We start from the raw sequence: 21,721 nt of genomic DNA, 5'->3' as shown, positions 1-21,721 counted from the left end.
TGCTTTGAATTCATGCATGTGCATACACGTGCACACAGATGACAGGATATCCGTCACATTGGAGGAAGGGAGTGGTGTGACATCCGCTTAGCCTGGCCCCTGGGCCTTCTTAACTAGTCTTTTTGTAACTTTTGTAACCCAGGATGACAAGAGCAGGTCTGAGGGAAGAGGAGGGGCCAGGACCCAGGTGAATTAACTCCAAGCAGTGTGACCCTGCTAGGGCAGCTAAGAATGCCTACCTGCCACTGCCTTGGTTAAGCTCAGTTCCATTTCCACAAAGCGAGCAGTTCTCCCCCATGTCCATTCTCTTTGGACAGGGTAAGGGTCAGGGGGCTGGACTCACTGAAGTAGCTATCAAAGCTGGATTTCAAAACTTTTTTGTGTTGAAAAAAAAAAAAACCTGTTTGTTGTGATGGGGCATCCTGGAAGCAGTAGTTAGAGGTGGGGGCCATTTCTGGGAAGTTAAATCAGTTCAATCACTCAGTCGTGTCTGACTCTTTGAGACTCCATGAACCGCAGCACGCCAGGCCTCCCTGTCCATCACCAACTCCCGGAGTCCACCCAAACCCATGTCCATTGAGTCGGTGATGCCATCCAACCATCTCATCCTCTGTCGTCCCCTTCTCCTGCCTTCAATCTTTCCCAACATCAGGGTCTTTGCTTTGCTTTTTTTTTCGTCAGGGTCTTTTCAAATGAGTCAGCTCTTCGCATCAGGTGAACAAAATATTGGAGTTTGAATTAAACAAAAAGGCAGGCTAATAGGGACTTCCCTGGTGGCCCAGTGGTTAAGAATCCACCTTGTAATGCAGGGGACACAAGGTCGATCCCTGTTCAGGGAGTTAAGATCCCACATGCTGCAGAGCAACTAAGCCAGCTCGCCACAGCTAGAGAGTCGGTGCACCACAAGGAGAGATCCTTCATGCTGCAACTAAGATCGGTGGCAACCAAATAAATAAATATTAAAAAAAAAAAAAAAGAATTGGTTTTCTGGCATCCACTAAGGGTGCGTGTGCATGTTCAGTCTCTTCAGTCGTGTTTGACTCTTTGCAACCCTATAGACTGTAGCCCACCAGGCTCCTCTGTCCATGGGATTCTCCAGGCAAGAATACTGCAGTGGGTTGCCATGCCCTCCTCCAGGGGATCTTCCTGACCTAGGGATCGAACTGGTGTGTCTTATGTCTCCTGCATTTGCAAGTGGGTTCTTTACTGGGATTCCCTGGTGGCTCAGGCAGTAAAGCATCTGCCCACAAGGCGGGAGACCTGGGTTTGATCCCTGGGTTGGGAAGATCCCCTGGAGAAGGAAATGGCAACCCACTCCAGTACTCTTGCCTAGAAAATTCCATGGACGGAGGAGCCTGGTGGGTTACAGTCCATGGGGTCACAAAGAGTTGGACACGACTGAGCGACTTCACTTTCTTTACTGCTGGTGCTACCTGGAAGCTAATGGTAATTGATTTTTTTTTTAAAAAAGAGGCAGGCTAATCCTCTTAAACCAATTCACATGATTTATACCTGGAAACCCCTCAGCTGAAGGCTGTCCCAGGTCTTCCGCTTCCTGCCCCTGCTCTGACTTATGTCCCCTGAAACCCTCAACTATTAGGTTCCAGCTGCAAACCAACCTTGGCCTATTTTCTTCTTCCCCACAGATCACACCTGAATATGAAGAGGATAGAATTCATTTATTAATAATTAATAATGCATCTTTAGCAGCCTAGGGCTGAAATGTTGAGTGAAGGGTGGAGAGGCCTGGTTTGGGGAGTGTGGGGGGTGCTTGTCCATGAAAGTTCCCACAGGTCTCACTTTCACCTCTTCCTATAACAGCCGGCCACCTTAGTTCTGGAAGAGACAATCCCAGATTCTGGTGACTGGGGACACAGTTCTAATCGAACCTACGAAAACTCCGGGGCCCTCGTTTCAGGAGGGAGCCATAGGCTTGGCGGAACTGGCGGTTCATGGCTGCGTACAGCACAGGGTTGATGCAGCCATTAAGCCAGGTGAAGTTGGCAGCCAGCATGTGGACAACTCGGGGAGCCTGGACCTTGGCATCCAGGATGTTGAGTAGCAAGAAAGGGATGTAGCTCAGGGTGAAGCAGAGGAACACAGCAAAACACATCCGGGTCACCTTCCCAAAGTCTGATGGAGAGTCCTGAGCTCTCTGGGCTCCTTTAGCCATCCTGGCCTTGGCAGCCACTTCTGGAGGGTTTTTCTCTGCCATCTGCTTAGCTGCCTTACTGTTGCTCTGGTCCCTGACTTCTGATGAGTCTCCTTCCAGGGTCTGGGTGGTGGCAGCACTGACTGGTTCAGATGAAATCCCCTCGCTGGGTCCTCCGGATGCCAGCCCACTATCTAGCTCCTGGAAACGACCAGGCACGGCCTTATCTGCCCCCGCCACATGGTTGGAGCGGATGCTTGCCTGACGCAGCTTGTACTGATCCAGTGCCTGTGCTGCTTGCTTCACCTGCCGGTGGATGAGGCAATAGAAGATGCCGACACTGCTGAGCCCAACCACAAAATAGATGCCCAGGAGGATAGTGGTGTAGGGCTGTCCTCGGAGGCGGTCAAAGCTGCAGGTGCAGACTACGGGCACCAAGATATAGATGGGCCAGAGGGGAGCGAAGCTGGCTACAGCCACCACCCAGGTGCTCACCAGTGCCAGCACTATGCCCTTGGCACTGAAAACTTGGGGAAAGAGCTTAGGGTGGGCAATGAGGAGGTAGCGTCCTAGGGCGATGAGGCAGAGGGTGAGGATGGAGACGGAGTTGGATACGAAAAGAAGGAACCCAAAGACCCGGCAGAAGGTGGCACCGGTGCGCCAGTGCAGGTGGAGGTAGGTGTCGACGGAGAAGGGCTGGAGAAGGGTGCAATAAAGCAGGTCAGCCACCGTGAGGTTGGCGATGAGCAGGTTGAAGCGGGTGCGGAGCTTGGGCTGGATCGCCAAGGCCAACAGGGTGAGCACGTTGCCCACGGTGCCCGTCACGGCCACCACAATTCCCCAACTAACTGCCACGTAACGATAGCCCAGCACAGACTCATGGTAGCAGGAGAAGTTGACGTCAGAAGTGTTCCACATGATGGAAGCTGAAAGAGGTGGGGAGAAGAGGGAGTCAGAACCTGACCTTGAACTCAGATTTCTCGAATAACTCTGGGCTTCTGGGCACCTGGACTGTTCCAGGAGCTCCAGGGCCATTCCCAAGCCTTTTCATCCCAAGATCCCCAACCTCCTCTTTCCCATTCTCAAAGATTTTTCCCAAATGTTTATCTATTTTATCTATGAAGTTTCTGTCTACTCCAATCTCCAGGCCTTTTCAATATCCATCCAGATACTCTCCGCTGTCCTTTAAGACCACCTGGAAGTCGCCTCTCCTCTTTTATTCAGAATAGTCCTTTCTATCTGTAGTCCCTTCTGCCACACACACATAACAGGCCTCAGTTTTTTATTGTTTGTTTTTACCACCTGGGAGATGAGGAGACAGAGAATGTAAAAGTATATCCACTACAAAAGTACTCACCTGGGTCTCCCAGCCTTCAAATCTCTCTTCAGTGGAAGAAGTTCAACTCACTCAAAGCACAGTCCTTTCTGGTGGGCAGTCAGGCTTCAGACAGGAGGTGCTCTGCTCCTATTATACTGACCTGAAAGAACAAGAAACTCCCTAGTTACCCAACCTCAGCCACTTCCTCCCTTGCCTCGGGTCCTACTCATTTGGTTTTAACTAGTGAAATATGGGGCTTCTTTGTTGAAATTTCCTTACTACTTGCCACACTGGACACCACAAATGATGTAGCCAGTCCTGGCTAGGACAGTGGTTGTGGGAAATGACAACAATGATCAGGATCCATAGGTTATTGAGAGGCAGGTAGGATTTATTTAATGACTCATAGGAAAAAGGGTTAGAAGGAGGGAAGACTAGGAGGATGCCCACTTTTCCAGGTGGGAGTGGTTCTCTTAATCAACGAGATAGGGAATGTGGGAAGCATAGGAGGCTTAGGAAGGGGGTAAATAATGAATTCAGTTTTATATCAGATTTGAGGTACCTGCGGGATAGAGATATGCTAATATCTTAGCTCCTCTAACCCAAATTTCTTCCAGCCCCCCTCTCTCCACATGTGATCCAGCCCTACTTTTCTCCACCCACTTTCCTATTTGGCCACTTCTGCCCCTCAGATTTCTAGATCTCTAGGCTCTTTTTTGAGCTAGATCAACCCGAAAACAAAACACACATACACATAAAACCCCTCAAACTCCTTGTTGGGTTCTATTTCTGAACCTATAGCAAACTCCCACCCCCAACTTTGTAACTAATTCAGGAGGCCTGATTTCCCTCATCTTTCTCATCTTCCTCTTTAACAGTCCTCATCCCACCTTCCCTCCCCCTTTCTTCCGGAAGACTGGGAAGTGGGTAGAGAGGTGGAAGTGAGCAAAGAAGATGCAACTCAGGATGAGCCCAAGTCAAGTTTGGATTCTGGTCTGGCCTTTTTTTGTTGACCTTCTTGCTGCCCTGCGGGGCTAGAGGGAGGGGGATCACAGAATCACTGGCTGCTCTTGGGAGTGTGTGGTTGAATCGAATCCTGAAGATGAAGAGACTCCTCCCCCCAACATCTTGTGAGAGGCGGCTAGTGAAGTGCATCTTCCTGTCCTACAGACCATTTAGGGAACCAGATGAGAAGGCATTGTAGTATCGTTGTAAACAGCACGGCCCCAGCTCTTTAGTCTATGATCCATGAAAGCAAATGAACTTTTAAGAAACCCAAACTTGCTCATTTTGCAGATGGGGAAGTTGAGGACTAACCGCAAAGTCACTATTTATATGGAGCCGAGTCGAGCCTAGAGCTCAGATTCCCAGGTCCCTCCTCCCATCTCCCCGTGCTTTGAGTGTCGCTGGCGTGGGTTTCCCACTAGAGGCACAAACGTCTGGATCCTTCCTTTGTTTGAGACCGGGTCTGAGACCCGTCTCCTAGGACCTCGAGACACCACACTGGAGCGTTTTAGCCCCGCGGTTTTCTTTTCCATGTCGTTGTCGCCGCCTGGTGGAGTTGTGACGAATTCTCAACAGCCGTGGCTGCAATCCGAGACCTGGACTCGAAATGATTCCCCAGGGCCAAGTTGACACTTGAGCTGGGCCGGAGTGGGGGTGAGCGGGATGGGGAGTATTGCTCGCTTTGCGCAAGCCTCGAATCTTGCCTCCTCCCAGCTCGGTTTTCCCATCCCCCTCCTCCTCCTGGCTCTTTCCTCTGTGCCCTTCCCCGCCCCCCACCCCCCCATCATACACACACACGCACACCCCTTCTGATGGAATTGCTCCCCCAAACAGCAGGCAAAGATTGAGAGTCTGAGTCTGAGGGACGGAGGGCAACGAATCCAGATTTTATTGTCAGGGACTGGGAAAGGGGGAAGACGTGGGTGGGGGGCCGGGGTTGCTACATCGTCAAGCAGAAAGAGTTGATGTGGAGGGGAAGGCCAGTGGGGCCCGTCCCTCTCCCGGGTCGGTGCTGGAAGGGCTGACGATACGGAAAGCACAGGGGGTGGGGGAAGGGAAGGTCACGACCCCGCCCGAATTGTGCAGTGGAGGTGTCTGGTGGGAGGGGACAGCCTTGAGGTCTAGGAGCTGGGATGGGGGAGGCTACAGACTGCAAATCCTGCGGGAAGGGGCGGGGCGGGGGCGAGGCTTCTATTGCTTTTTGCTCACAGTTTTGCGGAAGGCGAGGCGGGGGTGGGCTTGGACTGGACACCCCTTGCCCCCCTTGGTACCCCTTGGGCTATGGGTGCTGGTGAAAAGAATGGAATCCGGACTGGGAAGGAAGAAGGTGAGGGAATGGGTCTATAGGGGCATCTACTTGGTCCCACCCAAATGCCAGAGATGCCCCCAAGTGCTGCCCGTGGGCCCGGCTAGACCTGGGCTGGGGCATGATGCGGGGCGGGCACAGTGAGGTTGCAGGCGGTAAAACCAAAGTGCTTATGAGGGACCCAGGATCCCGCCTGCTCCCCTCCCCCTGCGGAGGACAGGGGTGTTCACGGAAGCGCTTCAGTTTGGGGGTAGGGGGCGCCGGAGTCCCAGAGTCCGCTTATTGCCAAGAAAATCCATTTCTGCCCCCTGGACCCCGACCATGGCTTGTGAACCCCGTTTTGTGCTAGGTTGGGGGGAAGGGCTGGATGGACATGGCTTTTGGGAGAGGGGGTGTCTCCAAGGGGGCTCGGGGGTGAGACGGCCCCCCCCTTTTCTAGGGGAGAGGGAAGGGCAGGGGGCGGGGTTCCCTGAGATCTGGGGTGTTCCCCCCCTTCTGAAGCCCCCCTCCCCCGCTACCCCTCCCCTTTCCTGGAACCCCGTACCTCGGGGTGGGGGGGAGGGAGAGAGATCATTCAGGGAGTGCCGGGAGGAGGGGCGGGCTGGGCGCCCGGAGGCCTGGGTCCCGGCTGGAGGTGGGGGGGGGGTTGAATGGGAGGGGGTTCAGGGTTCAGGTTTCAGGTCAGTAGGGGGAGAAGAGAATGGGTCCGTGCGCAGTTCGGATGGGCCCGGGGGCGGGGTGGAGCAGGGGATGGGTGATCGGCGGTCCCTGGAGAAGAGGTGCGGCTGGAGCCGGGCGCAGAGACAGCGGGGAGCCTGCTGCCGCCGCCATCACCGCAGCCACCGCCAGGGGGCTGGGGAGCAGGCCGCCGGCCAGGGACTTGGGCAGTTCCTTGGAGAAAGTCAGCGTGCCCTGCAGGGGGAAGAGGGCGGGGAGGGGAGAGGGAACAGTCATTCTGTGGCCTGGCCAACTCCACCTCTCCCAGGGCGGCCGGCATCCCCTCTCCTCCCCGCTCGGGTCCCCCGCTTTGGCCAAATTCTCCATCGTCCAGGCCTCACCGCTAGTTCTCCGGCGCCCCTAGGCTTCTTGTGACGGCTCAGTAGCGGGTTGGGCTTCCCGGCCACGCCATCTCGGTGCCGCCGGCTGGAAATGTGCTGTAAGGACCAGTGGGTGGGGGCCCGTGAGCCATGGGGAAAGGAGCCGCCGCCAGGGAGCAGGGTACTCACACCTCAGCACCCGGGCCTGCCCCTTCTGTGGCACCAAACGGGAGAACCCCGAGGGAATGCCCTCACCCAAGCTCTCCGTCTCCCCTCCCCCTTAGCAGGTGCCCTCCAGAGGATTCTTGGGGAGGGCCTCAGACCCACCTGTTTCAGTTGGACCTCCGAGTTGACCTTGACATTGCAGATCTCACAGTGGAAGGTTCGGTCCTGGGCAGGGGCCTCGGGCTCCCCGGGAGCGGGAGGCCCCAGCCGGGGGTAGGCTTTGATGGGGCCCAGGCCACTGCGGGCCTCCAGAATGGTCTTGTGCTTTGTACCTGGAGCCCACAGGGGGCAAGGGGTGGAGAAAAATTCTCCAGGTCTGCTAGGCCTCAAACACCCTCATTTCCAATGACAATACTGACAGGCTGCACCAGGTGTGGGGCTTTGCCAAGCCCCTTGCGGCCCTTTCAAAGGTGGGTCAGGGGAGGGTCATAATTACAAGCGATAAGGTAGGGAGGGGGTGGGGAGGAAACTGAGGAGGCAAGAGGCTGAGGAATGAGGGAGATGCTTAGAGAGGGAGACAGGCTGGTGAGCCTTAGAGGGTCAGGCATGTTGGAAACCTGGGAGTTGGGAGGTAGGGGGCAGTAGCGGGCTGAGGAGAGGGCAGTGGGCCTGCGGGAGGGGCGGCCATACCTTTGTTATGTGCCTCAAGCTGGGACAGGGAGTTCACTGCCACTTTGCACAGAGCACAGTAGAGCAGCCGCTTGGCCTTCTCCTCCTCTTCCTTGCTACCCCCAGGCAGGGAAGCTGGGGCTGGAGTCCCCCCTTCACCCTTGGTCGCACCCTGACCAGTCTCCGGAACGCTGGGAGGGGATGGGGAGCCAGGCTGTTTCTCTGGGGATCCTGGGGCTGGACCCACTCCATTCTCCATGGAAACTGTCATTGGGGGAGAAACATAGGGATCATCCCAGATAGCTTTCGGAGAAGATTCTTTATGTGGAGGAGACCTACCCCCATTTCCTGGAGGGCAGGGGCCCAGGAGTCCCCACCCTGTGACAACATGCATACACTCATGCCCTGGACCAGAGCCACGTGTGGTCCAGAGCCACGTGTGGTCCAGCTGCTGCAGGCTGGGTGTGAGACTCCAACGCCTGGCTCGCTCTCCATAAGCTGGGAATGGCTGATGGGTCCGGACCCACCAGCCTCCCGTTCAGCCAGGGTGAAGCCGGCAGCCAGTCTAGCCAGGGGGAGAGCAGCATGGAGCAAAGAATCTCCCCTCCAAGGCCTGCCAGCCAGCCTGGGCTTTCTGCCCGGCCAGCCCCCTCTCAGAGGCCTGCCCAGTCCCTGGGGAGGCATGCCAAAGAACTCTAGGAAGGGGCCGAAGCGAGGTGAGACGAGCCTGGGAGAGACAGACACAGACATGGCGAGAGGGAAACAGAAACAGCAGAACCGGAGAGGGAAGAAACAGGGATGTGGGCTGCTCTATAATTCATGGCTTGATTAAAGATGCACAGGCCCCAGTCCTCAGCTCTGGGTTCTGGCCTCTGCACAGGGGAAACTCAAGCGCTCCCATTCTTGCTCCAGTGGCCGATCCAGTTTCCGGGTCAGGGAGAGGCCGGGGGGTGGGAGTGGGGGTGGGGGTGGGGGGCTGGTGGGAGGGGACCCTCCCGAGCCCTGCAGATATCCATTTGTTGGTCCATCCTGGGATCTTTCTCGTTTTTTTTTTTTTTTCCCTCTCTTCCTCATTTCTGCCATCCTTTATCTCCATCCCAATCCAGACAGCACAGTCATATCTCAATCTGGACAGGCCCTCCTGGCTTTCAAAAGCAGGACAGGTTTCCTTATCTCCTTAGAGAGATACCCCAGGAACTCAGTGAGGTAGTATACATCAAGCATCGAGAATGGTGCTAGACAGGCAGTGTTAGCTACATCACCACCATCGTCAGCCCCCTTTGACAGAGACATTACCAAATGAACACAAGATGTTCAGGCTAAGAAGCAGTTAGAATCAAATTAGAACTCAGCTCACTTGCTTGCCCTATTCGTGCATCCCTGAGGACTGTGTGTGTGTGTGTGTGTGTGTGTGTGTGGTGAGAGTGGGGACCTGTTTCCCGGTTCTCATTCTTAGGATAGGGCAGGAAGGACAGGCAAGGATAAGGAGGACATGGGGTTACTGAGTCTCCCTGGAGTTGGCCCTGACTGACATCTGATGTGGTAATCCTGGGATGGGGGTAGCTCAGATCTTCCTGTCTTGATATTCCTTCTTTCCAGTTTCTTGGCTGGGAATATGGTTGAGGATGGCCATCAGCCATGAGGGAGAAAGAATCTCACAGATCTTCAAGTCTCAGTCCCTCATGTCCCCAGAAAGAAAATTCTGGCCTAGAGAGGTCAAAGATCTACCCAAGATCACCCAGGGAGTTGCCTGGGTTTCCTGTGCTCAGTCCTCCCTGGTGGAGTGGGGAGCCTCCATGGGCAGGTCCTCAGATATCCTGATTCTTTCCCCTGCTCCTCTGCCCAAGATGAAGGGGCCTCTCCCTGCACTTGATGGTTCTCTCTTTCTTGAGGAAGTCTGCCAGGTGGCCTCACCCTAGCCCCTCTCTGAGTCACTGGGCAGTGGGGAGGACAGAGAGTGGGGACTCTGCTGAGAGGAGCTGGGGCGGGAGTGGGGGTGACAGGATGGAAATTTTGCATCACTGTGTTTGGCTGCAGGACTCACCTTGGGTGGGGGTGGGGTGGGGGCTGAGGAAGAGAGATGAAAGCAGGGGAGAGTTCTGGGAGTGGGGACAGAATGGAGGAGACAAGGTTTGCTGAAGGGTGTGGGGATCTGGACTTACCTGGACGGGGGGCTACACCATCTCCATTTGGGGGGGTGCTGCCTGGGGGAGCTGGGTCTCCTGGTTCCCGGACGCTGGGCTCCCTGCCTCGGGTCTTGGCAGCCTCGATGCCTTTGACTCTTCGGGCATGGCGGTTACCCTTGTAGTGTGCCTCAGCCTGGCTCTTTAGGGATGGAGGAAGAGAAGGGAATCTGAGATCACCTTTCATCTGAATGTTCTCCCCACGGATCTGTCAGATCCTGGGGTGGCCTCAGCGGGCTGCAGTAAAAGCTGTCCCCACACCGGGGATATGTAAAGCCCCACGCCGAGGAGCCCTGATTATTCCTGGGGCTCAGTTGTGGGGAACCTGGGTCCCCAACTAGCCCGGGCTCTATCCTACCACCTCACCCAGGGCCTGGCTGCTGACTCAGGCTTCCCACCTTGTCCAGGGCTGAGAGAAAGGGAACTCAGTCTATGCGTGCTAAGTTGCTTCAGTCATGTCCGACTCTTTGTGATCCCATAGACTGTAGCCAGCCAGGGTCCTTTGTCCATGGGATTCTCTGGGCAAGAATACTGGAGTGGGTTGCCATGCCCTTTTCCAGGGGATCTTCCCGACCCAAGGAAGAGACATAACCTGAGTCTCTTATGTCTCCTGCATTGGCAGGTGGGTTCTTTACCACTAGCACCACCTGGGAAGCCCACTCGCACCAATAAGGGAAATGGTAGGGGCCGAGCAATCCAGCCAGCCTGCATCTCCTATGGCCCCGGGGTTTTCTGCGCCAATGTCCCCTGGCCCCAGCATCCAGCCTTGCTGCTTCCATGCTCAAGCTGGGAGTCCCAGGAGCATTGAAGCCTGGGCTCTACCCTGAATACTCCCCCCGGGTCTCATTTTCCCTGAGGCCTCTGTGGACACCCTGGAGGACCCTGGCCCCCAGCCCAGCTCTGGAGACAGAGACAGCAGCAGAGACAGCTGTCAAAACAGAGCTGCTTGGTCGGGGGTGGGGGTGGGGGGGTGAGGGAGGGCAGAAAGAGGGGAGGGCTGCCTACCACTGGGCCCTGGCCCCTCCAGTCTCACAGTGAGTGGAGCCAGGATTGGGAGAGGGGGTTCTTGGGGCCAAGGTCAAGGTGAAGTCTAAATCTGAGTTGGTCCTGGCTCCACCCCCACCCTGCATGCACCCTCTGCTAAGAATACACAATCCTGGAACCACCAGGCAGGGTAAAGTAGAAATAAAAGGTGTGGATAGGCAGGAAAAGATTGACAGCGAAGGGTGGGGCAGTGGTGTGCAGTCTGGCAGCATGGGGTGTGTGTGTGTGTGTGTGTGTGTGTGTATGTGTGTACTGGGGAGAGAAATAGAACATGCTTTCTTTTCCTCTACTCAGCAGAATGAGGCTGTGCTGTTTTTCTCCAAAAGCTCTCAGAGCCTGCACCCCACAGAGTCCCCTACAGACCCATAGAAAAGGGAGCCTCAGAGGGGGATAATCTGGGAGGCCAAATACCTTGGTTCTGACTCCTAGGTTTTGGGTGGCTTCTCCCATGAGACAGACTTTCCCACAGGAGAGCAGTAGGGGCCAGGCCTTGGGTGTGATTTGGAGAGAGAGGGAAAGCAGGTTAGAGGGAAGTGGGGGCGCTGGGAGGAGTTTAGCAGAGGCCAAGGAGGGCACTGGGCTTCCCTGATGGCTCAGTGGTGAAGAACCTGCCTGCCAGTGCAGAAGCCTCAGGTTTGACCCCTGGGTCGGGAAGATCCCCTGGAGGAGGAAATGGCAACCCACTCCAGTATTCTTGCCTGGGAAATCCCATGGACAGAGGAGCCTAGTAGGCTTCAGTCCTTGGGATCGCAAAGAGTTGGACACGACTAAGCGACTAACCAACAACAAGGAGGGTACACAGACTCTGCAGGGGGGCCAGTGACCCAAGACCCGCGGGGCCAGAGGCCACACTCCCACCTGGACACAGATGGCCACCTGAGTTCTAAGAAGTTCTGAGGCAGGAATGCCTCAGTCCCCGAGGGAGGAGTTATAGGGCAAGGGAAGAATGTCTGGAAACATTATGAGTAGACTTGAGTCCCCCAAGAAAGATCTCTGGTCCCTCCGGAGGGCTTCCATCGGTCCCGCCCCTCCTGCAGTATCCTCTGAGACCCCCTTAACCCCCACCCCTCACCCAGAGCTCCCAGCCCCCACCCTCCCAGAAGATGCCCCGCAGCCCCTGTTCCACCTGCCCCACACACTGGATGCATGAATGGCTGAGAATCTTACCTGAGAGTTGAAGCGAATCTGACAGACATTGCAGGAGATGATGGGCCGCTTGGTCTTGAGCAAGGGTCCCCCAAAAGTGTGGGAGAGTACAGCCTTCTGCACAGGATCCATCTGTGGAGGCAGGCTGGGGTAAGCCAGGGACCCCAGCACAAGCTCATGTCCATCATAACCCCAGTGGCAGCAGCTGGACTGAACCAAAGTGCCCAGAGCTTCCTCCCCACTCTTCAGCGGGCCAGAAGGCCCCGAGCCTCGGTTCCCTGATTCTCTCCCAGCCCAGTCTTCATAGCACTGGAAGGGCCCTGAGAGAGCCCCTGGCCCAATAGTCCCATTTGACAGAAAGTACAAGTAGCTTGCCCAAGGTCACAGCATGCATTAGTAGCAGAGTTGGGACTTGAACCTGGACTCCTGCGTCCATCTGTTATACCATGAAGATTGAATCCTGTCACATTGACCTTTTTCCTGAGCTAATCCACCAGAGGCCCACTTAGGAAGTCCCCAAAGCATCCCAGATCCTAGGGCCTTTGGCTAAAGTCTTTTCCAGCCTTTCAACCAAGCCAAGCCAAGGAGACAGATGTTCCTAACTTCCCATCTCTGGGCCCCAGGTTGCCCTGACATGCTCACTCCCTGGACCTCTTAAGAGTAGCAGTTTCCAGAGGGAGTAAAAGAACTCAGGCGAGAGTAGGTGGCTCCAGTGAATAACGGGGAATAAGGGGAAGCTAAGAAGCCTGGCTGGCCTGAGGAAGCCCAGGCATCTTCTGAACTCCCTTTCTCTGGTCACAGGGCTTCTAGGGCAGGGCTGTGGGGCTGGGCGGGATTAGGAACAGCCTCTGCCCCCACCCTGGATCAGCAGATGTCTTTGCCGTGTCCTGCCAAGAGTTCACATGAGGAGGGAAGAGGATGGGAGTTTCTCTCTGAGGCGTTCTGCTATCAGGGGATGAAGCCAGGGGCCCAGAGGCATGAAGACTGCCTCCCTGCTCTTCCTCCTCCCTTCTGGCCCCTCAGTGGCCGGGGAGAGGCGAGCCTGGAATGCAGCTGAGGCTGTGCAGGACTGGGTGATCTCTTATAAGCTTAGAACCAAATGAGAGCTGAAACCTTATCTCCTAGGATTATGTGGAAAAAAACATTGCTGGAGACTGGGGGGGTCCATAGCTCCTTAGGCGAGGCCCTCCCTGTGCCCAGGTCTTCATGATTCCCAAGGAGGCAGTGGTGAGAGACAGGAGCACGGAGCAGGGTGAAGAAGGCGGTCTGGAAAGCCCACACATCCTGGCTCCTCTCTGCTCCCCTCAGTTGTCTCACTGGCGGCTTGGGGTTAATGTCAAGAAAGGGGCTTCAGCATCCCTGTGAAATAGGCCACCCCACTTGGCAGTAGTAGAGGCAGGAGCCAGGTTCAGATAACCAGGCTGACAGACAAATGTCCGTTGCCTGGCCTGCCCATGGCTGGAAGCAGCCCCTCTCAGTGACTCTTCACCTCCTGGAAGCCTGGGTCCTTTCTGGGGGAAAGCCAAACAGGGGAAGACTGGGTGTGTCTGAGTGTGTCTAGGCAGGCTATGATCAATCTGTGCAGGGGTGGAGTGTGAAGGCGTGTCATGTGCTGTGTGTACATCATTTATGGATCAACATTTCTGTGTCGGGGGCTCTGCTGAAGCCATGAATGGTCAGGTTGTGCAATCTTCAGCTGTGTGTTTATCGGTGTGAATGTACGATGTGTTTGGCAGAAAGATAGACAGACCAAGTTGGAGACAGGCTTTAATCACAAAGAGGAGACATATGACTGCACTCGACTCTCAGCCCCTAGCCGACAGTCCTCCCTAATCAGGGACCCCCAACCCTGTCCCAGGGATACCCTCAGCTCCTGGACATCCTTACATGCTGGGTGGGGAATGGAATTCAGCCCAAACAGAAACCCAATCTGGGCCAGGAAACGTAAGTCAAAGAAAACTGTAGGGAGAGAGAAGCGGGAAGGAGAGGGGGACAGAGAGGCCCCGGGTTCTGTCTGTGCCCCACCCAGCACCTCGGCCTGCTCCCCGGGGTGGCTGAGGACCAGTGCCCTGAGGATGACCTGGGAGTTGACCGTCCCAACATCCATCCCTGCCAATAGTCCCTCCCCCACTTGGGTCCTCCCTGCAGGACGAGAGCCTTTTCCTTCTCACACCCCACTCCTCAGGTTTAAGTCCATGAACACCAGCTAGGGGTGGGGGTAAGCAGAGAAGAGGGCAGCAACCCAGCCAGGTGGGTCCTTCCCACCCTGTCCTCCGGGGAGCGAGGAGACACTGGGCTGAAGGTGAAGGCTCCTGGGCCCAATCCCTGCGCAGGTGGAATGTGAACCACCGAAGTGCTGCTCCAGGCCAAGGTCAAGAGGCCCTGGTGACCTAGATGAGGGCTCTCTGGGGAGGGTGGGGCCAGCGTCTCTGAGAGCCCATCCCACTCCAGAGCCCCTTCCCTAGGATTCTGGCCTAGACGCTGTCTGGAAAAGTCCACACAACAGTCCCCTCCCACCTGCCCTCCAACAGCAGACATGAAAGGGAATCGCTCCACTAAGCTGGGGCAAAATGAATCAGGAAGGGCAAGGGGGAGGGAAGAGGGAAACCAGATCAGGAACACGAGGGGGGGCTCTGATTATATTTCCTTCCATTGCCCTTTATCTGATGGCACCGCTGCCCCTGTTTGACCACCCCACTTCCCCATACCCCCAGGTAAAGGTAAAAAGGGGAAGGGGGTGGAATTTCGGGGATGGGGAGACCTGAGGGGCAGGAAGGATGAAATAGGAGAGAGAGGGGGCTAGAGGATGTCCAAAGAGCAGGTGGAAGCTGGTGGGGGAGGGATGCTAGGAAGAGGACTAAGGCTGAGATGGGGTCAGGGCTGCATTAGGGATCTGAGCAGCGGCCTGGCAATCGGAGGGTAGGTGTAGGACCTGATGGGAAGTCTTAAGATTTGGGGGACCTCGAGGATCTGAGAAACAGAGGCCGGGGTATCCAGTATGGTGGCAGCAGGCTGGGGGGCGCCAGATGGGATCCGGAGATTGGTTAGGGCCGCGCCGGTCGTGGGGGATGGGCCGGATAACCCGAGGACCAGGCGAAGGGAGAGGTAGGGAGTCGGGCAGGGGCGGGCGGGGATTGGGGTGGGGGGGCGCTGCGGCAGCGGCGGGAGCCAGGAAGGGAGGAGGGGCCGGGTGGCTTACCCTGCGGGACCCCGGGGGACGCGGCTCCATGACCCGGGTTGGTGGACCCGGGCGGGGAGGCCGAGCCAGGCCGGGCCGGGCAGGCCGGGGACGCGGCGCTCGTTGCCCGGGTGGCTCGGGGCTGTGCGGCCGGGCCGGCCGGGAGAAGGGGAGGCGGCGCCGGCCCGGCCCGGAGCCCGCCCCAGAGGCGGGGCCGTGGGAGGGCCGAGCACGGGGGCGGGGATAGGGAGCTCGGGAGGGATAAAGGGTCGCTAGAGCGAAAAGAGGACGGGGTGTCCATGTTCAGACACTCGTTCCAGGAAGACCTGGTCCTGGTGAGCGGCATGGGCCAGACGCCCCATTGGGCTTCCTCCACTGGGGACCTTGCTGGGGCTTATATCCCTACGAATCCCATGGCCGACCCTGTTTCTCTAGCTTGGACCTTTCTCCTTTCTGTCACCCCTTCCACCCTCGCTCTTCTAACAGCTTCTCTTTCGAGTCCCCAGACGACCCTTCTGCTCCCTCTGCACACGGCCCCCGTGCCCCCTTTACATGTCACTTCTCCTGCTAGGGATGGGAGACGGGGCCCAGGTAGCCAGGTGCCAGGCACTGCTCTCCTAGTGACTCCTCTGGATGGTGGAGCTGGGGTCGCCCAGGGCTGAAGCGACCTCAGGCTGGGGACATTATCCCTAACCTCTTCCCACCTGCTCCCCTCGCCCGCCACCTGCTGGAGAACAGCGTCCCGAAGAGCTTATGCTTCGTGCACCTGCTGCCCTCTGGCGGTCGAGTGGGGACAGCACTGGGGGACAAGGGCCAGGAGGGCAGAGCAGCCCACTCCCCCAAACACTTCCTTATCGTTTTCTGGATAAGTCCTAGGAGATTCTGGCTCTCTCATCTCTGGATCTCTTCCCCTCCGTTCCACCTAGGGCTGAGAGATGAGCGAAGCAGGGCCCAGGATGCGGAGAGAGAGAGGCTGTCTCTGAGAGACAGTGAGGGATATTCAAGGGCAGAGGGATGAGTAATGCAGGGAGGGGTCTAAAGAGTAAGAACTACCGGAGTAGGAGAGATCTGGAAGTATTACAGACGCGAAGGAGAGGCTTTGCCATGAATAATAATATCACCACCACCATCTAATGTTGATTGAGCCCTTGGAATGTGCCAGCCTGTGGACTGAGCTCTTTGCATGGATTATCTAATTTAATCTTCACAACCACTATTGGAAGTAAGTACTATTATTATCTTCATTTTATAGATGAGGGAACTGAGGTTTAGAGAGGCTAAATAATTTGCCCAAGGTCATAAGCTAGTAAGTGGCTGAACTGGGATTTGAATTTAAACCTGGGCAGCCTGACTCCAAAGCCCTGGACTTAACTGCTGCACACCACTGCCAAGGCCTGTCTGCAGCTTTTCTGCAGTCCTTGTTCCCCTGCAGAATTTGACACTATTGATGCAGCCCGCCACACTCTCTCCCTTGGCTTCTCCAACTCTACAAAAACCCAATTCTGTCCCCACCCCCTCCTGTGGCTCCTCCATTTCCTTTGCTAGAGCCTCCTCCTGTTACCACTGCCTAGCTCTGCGTATTCCCCGAGGCTTGGGCCTTGGCCAAACTACCTTTCTCTCTCTGATCATCTATAAAATAAAAACAGTAGAAATAACATAATAATCATAGCAGCTTACCTTGAAAACTTACTTCATGCTAGGCATTATGATTATGTAATACAATTCTCACAATAACTTGTGAGTTGGTACTATTGCTCTTCTTGTACAGCTGATAAAATTGAGATTCAGAGTGGTTAAGTAAATTTGCCTAAGTCACACAGCCAGTACTTTCAGAACATCAATTCGAAGTCTGTCAGTCTGATGCCAAAGTTGGTGCTGCTCAAAACCTGGTCACACTCTCTCCAAGCTTATCCATGCTCCTGGCTTTAAATGGCTCATTCCCACCGGAGGCCATGGAACCATGAATCCAGGGAGTCAGAAACCTGAGATTATCCAAGTGAATAGACTAAGTAGCTTTGTGACCTTGGGCAAATCACTTAACCTCTCTGAGTCTGTGTTTCCTCATTTATAAAATGGGGACAAAGGGGACTTCCCTGGCTGTCCAGTGGTGAAGACTCTAAGCTCCCAATGCAGGGGACATGGGTTTGATCCTTGGTTGGGGAACTAAGATCCTGCATGTTGCATGATGTGTGGCAAAAAATAAATGGGGACAATGATGGGAGACCTGAGGTTAAGTGTCAATCAGGTATGCAGATTGGGGGGAAAGTAATTTCAGCACCTTCTGCTCCAATCACACCCAATCAATTGCAGTTTCTCAAATGCTCTTTTCTAGTCCTTGTTTCAGTCTGGAATATTCTCTGAGGCCCCTTTTTAAATCCTACTAATAATTCTTTTTTTTTTTAAATCCTACTAATAACTCTTCAAAGCCCAAATCATAACGTCACCTGCTCCAGCTTCAATCCCTTTTTCCTCCACTGTTTTTCTTTTTTCTCCCTGCTCAGCTCCAGTTGGTCCCTCACCACATCCAACGAGTCTTTTCTGATACAGCTTTGGGCTGCCCTACAAGCTGCATGCCCCCAGCACAGCTCTTCTCACACTATAGGGTAAATGCTAACTTGTTATCTTTCCTACCACACTGTGAGCTCTCCAAGCAGACTGAGTCCTGTGTCCCTGACACCTGGTGCAGTGCCTGGCACATAGTAGGTGCTCAAAAAATTTTTCATTCAATTGAATTTTTGTGACTGTCTCTTTTGCCATTTTTCTAACCCTTCCTCTGTTTTGCATTGTAGATCATTTCATGCACATCTATACTTCTCCGAATATAAGTGTCTTTAGGACTGGAGCATGTTATATTTACCCTCACATCTCCATCATATCTAGGACAGCACCCTGCTTATAGTCAGTATTCAGTTTTCTTGTCTGTAAAACATGGATAAAATGGCAGCTACCCCATAGGGTTGCTATAAAGATTGAGATATGAAAAATGCTTTGTAAACTTCAAAGTGCAATGCAAATGTTGATTGGATTCTCTGAGAAGAGTTTGGAGGGAACAGGTGTAAAGAGAACTCTTTTGGAGTTAGATGCTCTGGGTTCAAATCTTACCTTAGGCATGTACTGTGTCAACTTAGATACATTCCTTCAGGGCCTTAGTTTCTGTCTTCCTATCTGTCAAACTGGAATAACAGTGTCTACTTTGTTGGGTAGTGATGAAGATTAAATGAGATCACATATAAAGAAACATCTACTGGTTAGGACTCACTTTTTCACTGCTGAGGGCCCAGGTTCAATTCCTGGTTAGGGAACTAAGATCCCATAAGTCACCCAGTGTGGCCAAAACAACAACGATAGAACCATTTACTGCAGTGACTGATGCATAGTTGATGCTTAATATGCTCATAAGTGGATATGGTTTGATGGTGGGTTACTTGAGTTGAATAAAGCTGAACTTTCCCCAAACCTTTAGCTCCAGCCCACTCTCCAGGCCCCAAGTTCCAACTGTCTGTTGGACATTTTTGGCTCAGTATCCCATTGGCCCACAACTCACCATGTCTTCAAGTGAGTTTAGCAGCCTCACCCCAGGCCAGCCTCCTCCTCTGATCCCCTGCCCCTGGCAAGGTAACTTCTTTCTCTCAGTCACCGAGGCCTGAAACCGGGAGTCATCCTTGACTCATCCTCTCTCTTTTCGCCTGGTTCCCAAACCCTGGTTGGTCACCGTGGCCTGTCAACATTTCCTTGGAAACACCTCACCCCTCCCTTCCTCTGCTCACTCTGCTGCTGTCATGGGCCCAGTCTGGCTCTCCAGGCTCCCCTGCAGGCTCTGGACAGTACCTTGTTTATAATCAGTACTGTTTTCTTATCTGTAAAACAAGGGTAAAATGGCAGCTACCCCATAGGGTTGCTATAAAGACTGAGATATGCAAAATGCTTTGTAAACCTCAAAGTGCAATGCAAATGTTGGTATTGCAGGGCCAGCCTCCTGACTGGCCACTGTCCTCCAGCCTTTGCTCTCTTCCCTCCTGCCCCACTCACCTGCCTCAAACACTGCTTCTCCAGCTCACTCTCCTGCTCAAGAATGGATAATGTCTCCCTATTTCATATTGTATTAAATCTAGACAACTTAGCTGGCCCTTCAAGCCCTACTGCATGAACCACCCCCCCCCACCCCAAACAGTGGGCTCCAGAGAGATGGAGCTTACAAACAGGCTGCCTGTGCCCTTGTGGAGTCTCTCTTTCCATCTCCTTGTCATCACTGCCCCCAATCTAGGTCTCATGACTTCTCTTGATGGTGGACTGAATGAGATGATTCACATAAAACACCCAGCACAGTGTCTGGCCCATAGCCGAACTTCAGCGATTATCAGCTATTATGGATATTGTTGTCAATGGTATACCAGAAAGTCTACAATGCTTGTAACTGACTAGAAGTGAGGGATGGGGCCTTGAGATAAGGAATTAGACTGAATAGGAGAAGAAGGCAGGGATGGATCTGAGGGAGAGAAGGAGCCAGGTGATGGGAGGGTGGTGAAGGCAGGCAGGCAGGTTGCTACTCACAGCGCTGTAGTTGCTGAAGAGGCCCAGGGTGGGTGCCGGCTCCAGTGGGAAGGGCAGGATCTGCTTGAGGTCCAGTGGGGGCTGCATGATTGGGGGCTGCCGTAGCAGAGGGAGGGGCCCTGCCCGGCTCAAGCTGCCTAAAGGGCAGAGAAAACATTATGTCGGGCAGGAAGATTGACACTTGGGAGCCCCACCCAAGCCTGGCAGTCCCAATCCCCAGCTGGGGCCCCCAAACTCAGAGTGCTACCAACCCCCATCACACACACTTCCCCCTGCTGACTGGCTCCGGAGCAATGGAGCAAGGTGCCCTGTGGGCCTGGGGGAGGGTACAGATCTGTCGTTCTTCCCTTCTGGGTGATTTTCACTTCCCTCTTCTCCAGCCTCCCTCCACCAAGACCTTCAGGCATTTTACAAACCCAGGAAGATCACAGGCCTTATCTGCCGCCTGACAGACCAGCAGGACTGGGAGTCCCAGACCCCTGGCCACTCCCTTCTTCCGGTTTTGCTGTCCCCTAGGGAATCCCAAAAGCTTACCCCAGGGAGAACAGTCAGGTGAGTGATTCATCCCACTGCTTAGAGGGGAATATTGAGACCTGGATTTGAAGGAGGGCTGCTGAATCTTTCAGGCTCCCCAAAGAGTTATGATTTTGTCCCAATTGTAATTCTTAATAAACTGTCGACGTCCGGGGTCAACGAGTGGCATTTGCTCTGGGAGGCGGGCTGCCTGGGACCATTCTCAGAGCCCCTTCTCCCAACTGGTCTGTCTTCCCCAGGCACCTCTGTTGGTCGCTGCCGGAATGTTCGCTCCGGCTCTGCAGGAGGAACTGTGACCGGCCTCTGGGAGGGGAATGCCTGGGTCTGACCCCAAGGGGAAATGAAAGTCCAGGCCAGCCACGCCACTACCCTCCCTGAAACCTTCTCCTCCCCCAGAGCCATGGGAGGAGCCCTGCCAGGCTCCACGGGGTGGTCCCTAGGCCCTAAGTACCCCTCTGGGGTTCCGCTGGCCCAGCTCCCTTCTGCAATCTCACTGTCCACCGGTCAGGGAACTCTGGCTGCCCTTCATGGCTCCAGCAACCCCCTGCCAGCACCAGGGGTTCCCAGGAACAAAGGCAAACCCAGGAGGCTGCAAGCTTAGCCCCGTCCTCCCTTGACCTCACTGGGGCAGAGGGTCCCCCCCCACCCGGATCCTTTCCTGCTCCCTCCAGAGACGGCCCCCTTTCATACCTTCAGTGTCTGGTGCCCTCTGCCCCCAGGCAGTAGCCTGGCCCTGGCCCCCCAGGGGCCTGGGCCTGACAGCGTCCCCTTCCCTTGGTTCTGCCCCCTGCCCCCTCCCTTGCCAGCCCCCCCCTACCCAGGTCCAGTCAGTAGAACCAGCCAATCAGAGTCCTGGAAAAGTGGGGCAGAGGGGAGGGCGGGGGAGCAGGGATTAGGGGAATCAGAGGCAAGAGGGAGGGGGTGGGGAGGGCTCAGGCACAGCTGGGGGCAGGGAGCTGGTCCAGGAAGGTTGGAGGGGTCTGCCTTTTTCACCCACTGCTATGACTGCGTGGCCAAGGGCCCTGAGGCTGAGGGGTTAAGGCTGCTGGGAGCTTGGGCGGCAGACATCTAAGGGCTGAAGGAGAAGGGTGGGATGCTTAGCCTTGGCCCTAGGGCAGCTGGGGGTCTGTAAGTCATGTCCATTCCCTCCTCACCTTGGGGTTGAGATGGGATCGGGGGTAGGAGAGAGACAGACAGACAGGCAGATAAAAATGAGGGAGAGAGAACAGGAAAGACTGACAGAAGCAGGAATAGGTGACTGAGGAAAGGGACATAGAGGCTGAGAGAGAAGTTAGGGGACAATGGAGAGGTGAAGACAGGAAAATGAAGGAGAAACAGAGACACCGCAGAGAAACTGGACACAGCGCTAGGGACAAGGGCAGAAAGACCAGAAAACAGAGAGAACGAGAGAGGAGAAAGAGGGATGGGCAGAC

The 21,721-nt window shown here is 55.0% G+C and overlaps 2 protein-coding genes across 5 annotated transcripts; both read right to left on the bottom strand.

The window, feature by feature from the left end:
* Window positions 1-1,878: 1,878 nt before the first annotated feature.
* Window positions 1,879-3,589, bottom strand: GPR84 (G protein-coupled receptor 84). Its single transcript, XM_065935501.1, has 2 exons — window positions 3,510-3,589; window positions 1,879-3,078 (listed from the first exon to the last, which is right to left on the bottom strand). Exon 2 carries the CDS (start codon window positions 3,068-3,070, stop codon window positions 1,880-1,882), a length of 1,191 nt encoding a protein of 396 aa, XP_065791573.1. The 5' UTR covers window positions 3,071-3,078; window positions 3,510-3,589; the 3' UTR covers window position 1,879.
* Window positions 3,590-5,334: 1,745 nt separating this feature from the next.
* Window positions 5,335-21,075, bottom strand: ZNF385A (zinc finger protein 385A). 4 transcript variants are annotated; one of them, XM_065935499.1, is made up of 8 exons: window positions 20,979-21,075; window positions 19,755-19,891; window positions 12,047-12,157; window positions 9,815-9,977; window positions 7,674-7,916; window positions 7,146-7,315; window positions 6,840-6,935; window positions 5,335-6,693 (listed from the first exon to the last, which is right to left on the bottom strand). In XM_065935499.1, the coding sequence occupies exons 2-8, from the start codon at window positions 19,839-19,841 to the stop codon at window positions 6,463-6,465; spliced, it is 1,101 nt and encodes a 366-aa protein (XP_065791571.1). In that variant the 5' UTR covers window positions 19,842-19,891; window positions 20,979-21,075; the 3' UTR covers window positions 5,335-6,462. The 4 variants fall into 4 exon arrangements, with proteins under 4 accessions (XP_065791571.1, XP_065791570.1, XP_065791572.1 ...); XM_065935498.1 differs by lacking the exon at window positions 20,979-21,075 and adding an exon at window positions 20,289-20,436; XM_065935500.1 differs by lacking the exons at window positions 19,755-19,891; window positions 20,979-21,075 and adding an exon at window positions 15,225-15,366.
* Between the last annotated feature and the right edge of the window lie 646 nt (window positions 21,076-21,721).

This window comes from Muntiacus reevesi, chromosome 4 (genome assembly GCF_963930625.1).
Source record: "Muntiacus reevesi chromosome 4, mMunRee1.1, whole genome shotgun sequence".
Classification (NCBI taxonomy): Eukaryota; Metazoa; Chordata; class Mammalia; order Artiodactyla; family Cervidae; genus Muntiacus; species Muntiacus reevesi.
This window is presented reverse-complemented; position numbering and strand designations above follow the sequence as displayed.

Excerpts from the sequence above, each read along its gene's own strand:
- GPR84 (XM_065935501.1), bottom strand. The coding sequence starts at position 3,070 with ATGTGGAACACTTCTGACGTCAACTTCTCCTGCTACCATGAGTCTGTG.
- ZNF385A (XM_065935498.1), bottom strand. The coding sequence starts at position 20,319 with ATGAATCACTCACCTGACTGTTCTCCCTGGG. Across the intron at positions 7,917-9,814 it reads TGGTGTAGCCCCCCGTCCAG|TTTCCATGGAGAATGGAGTG; the intron begins GTAAGTCCAGAT and ends CCCCAATGACAG. Across the intron at positions 6,694-6,839 it reads GGGGCGCCGGAGAACTAGCG|GGCACGCTGACTTTCTCCAA; the intron begins GTGAGGCCTGGA and ends TTCCCCCTGCAG.